General features: G+C 60.3%; 1 protein-coding gene across 1 annotated transcript; it reads left to right on the forward strand.

Moving 5' to 3' along the window:
* Positions 1-186: 186 nt before the first annotated feature.
* SPRG_11303 (hypothetical protein) lies at positions 187-947 on the forward strand (the record flags this gene model as incomplete). The annotated part of the gene is made up of 4 exons (XM_012351486.1): positions 187-240; positions 297-390; positions 477-704; positions 752-947. 3 exons carry the CDS (start codon positions 187-189, stop codon positions 617-619), a joined length of 291 nt encoding a protein of 96 aa, XP_012206876.1. The 3' UTR covers positions 620-704; positions 752-947.
* Between the last annotated feature and the right edge of the window lie 291 nt (positions 948-1238).

Genomic DNA, 1238 nt, shown 5'->3' on the forward strand with positions numbered 1-1238 from the left:
GAAAATAGTGTTCTAGGCCAATCGCATCGCGATCCTGGAGATATTGGAGCGAATCAAATGTGGCGTAGCAGACAGGATTTCATCCAATGGCATGCGCGCCATCTGCCAACATCGACGGACAAAGCGGCTTCACGACGAGGCCACGGGCTACGACACAGGACCTGCAAGTCGACGCTGGCGCGCCGCATGCGACAAGCTCGCGACGATCCAAAGGCGCTCGGTGCAGCCGACGACGCCCGCGTACGGCCAGTGGTGCTACGGCCTGGGCCCGACTCGACGATGTGTGGCCGTCCAAGAAGGCCGTCTCCGAGCTCCGCGGGCTCCAGATCGTATCTTGGGCAGTCGCTGCGCTCTGCATGGCGTCGCCGCGCTCTCGCCGCTTCGACGAAGGTACGCACCATGGACGTGACGCTAGCTCATTTCCGTCGCTGGATGTAGCTGTCGCCAGGCATTTCGCCGTCGACACGCCTAGCAAGGTGTGCCACACCTCCCGTCAGCATCGATCCGACGTCACGGCACGCGCACGACCTGCGCCGCCAAGTGCGTGCCATGCAAGCTCGCGATTGTGCCCGATACGACGTTTCATACGGGCGTACTTGCCGTCCACGCGTGCCGCTGACCAGCATCTCAAACGATTTCCGAGCTTTCCTCGACACCACTGCGCTCTACCCTTTACGAGGCAGCGCTCGAATACGACGCATTGGGTACAGACAGCTTTGCGATCGCCGTCTCATTTTGTAGCTCCGTGTAGACACCTCGTTTCGCCACGATCGGAGCCACCCAAGATGTACGCGGCCATTGTCTTTGACATCGCACCTCGAGGCAGTGCAGGCGCCTACACGTTGCGCTTCAGCGCGACGTCGATCGCAACCAGAAAGCCTTGGTCGCCAAGCCGTACCAGCGGTACCCTAGCCCCACTCGGATCGTTGTTGTTGTTGAAGTGGGTCGTCTATTACAATAGATAAAACTATGCTAAATAAAATTGTCGGACTTTCTTCGTTGTGTGTACTCGGTTGAGGGACTTGATTTAGGCAGGCGGAGGCAGGAGCGCGATCCGCGGGACGAGGTGACGTCGCGGCCACTCGTGTTGGGCGAGGAGCTGGAGAAGACGACGAAGAGCAGGCTGCTCGGGCTGTTGTACGAGGCTGTGGTGCACGTGCAGTTGAGCGACACGTGCCGCCTTGACGGCAATCGTCCATGGACTTGGCAGCGGCAGGTCGGCGCGGAAGACGCGGTCG

The sequence above is a fragment of the Saprolegnia parasitica genome, assembly GCF_000151545.1.
Source record: "Saprolegnia parasitica CBS 223.65 unplaced genomic scaffold supercont2.81, whole genome shotgun sequence".
NCBI lineage: Eukaryota > Oomycota > Saprolegniomycetes > Saprolegniales > Saprolegniaceae > Saprolegnia > Saprolegnia parasitica.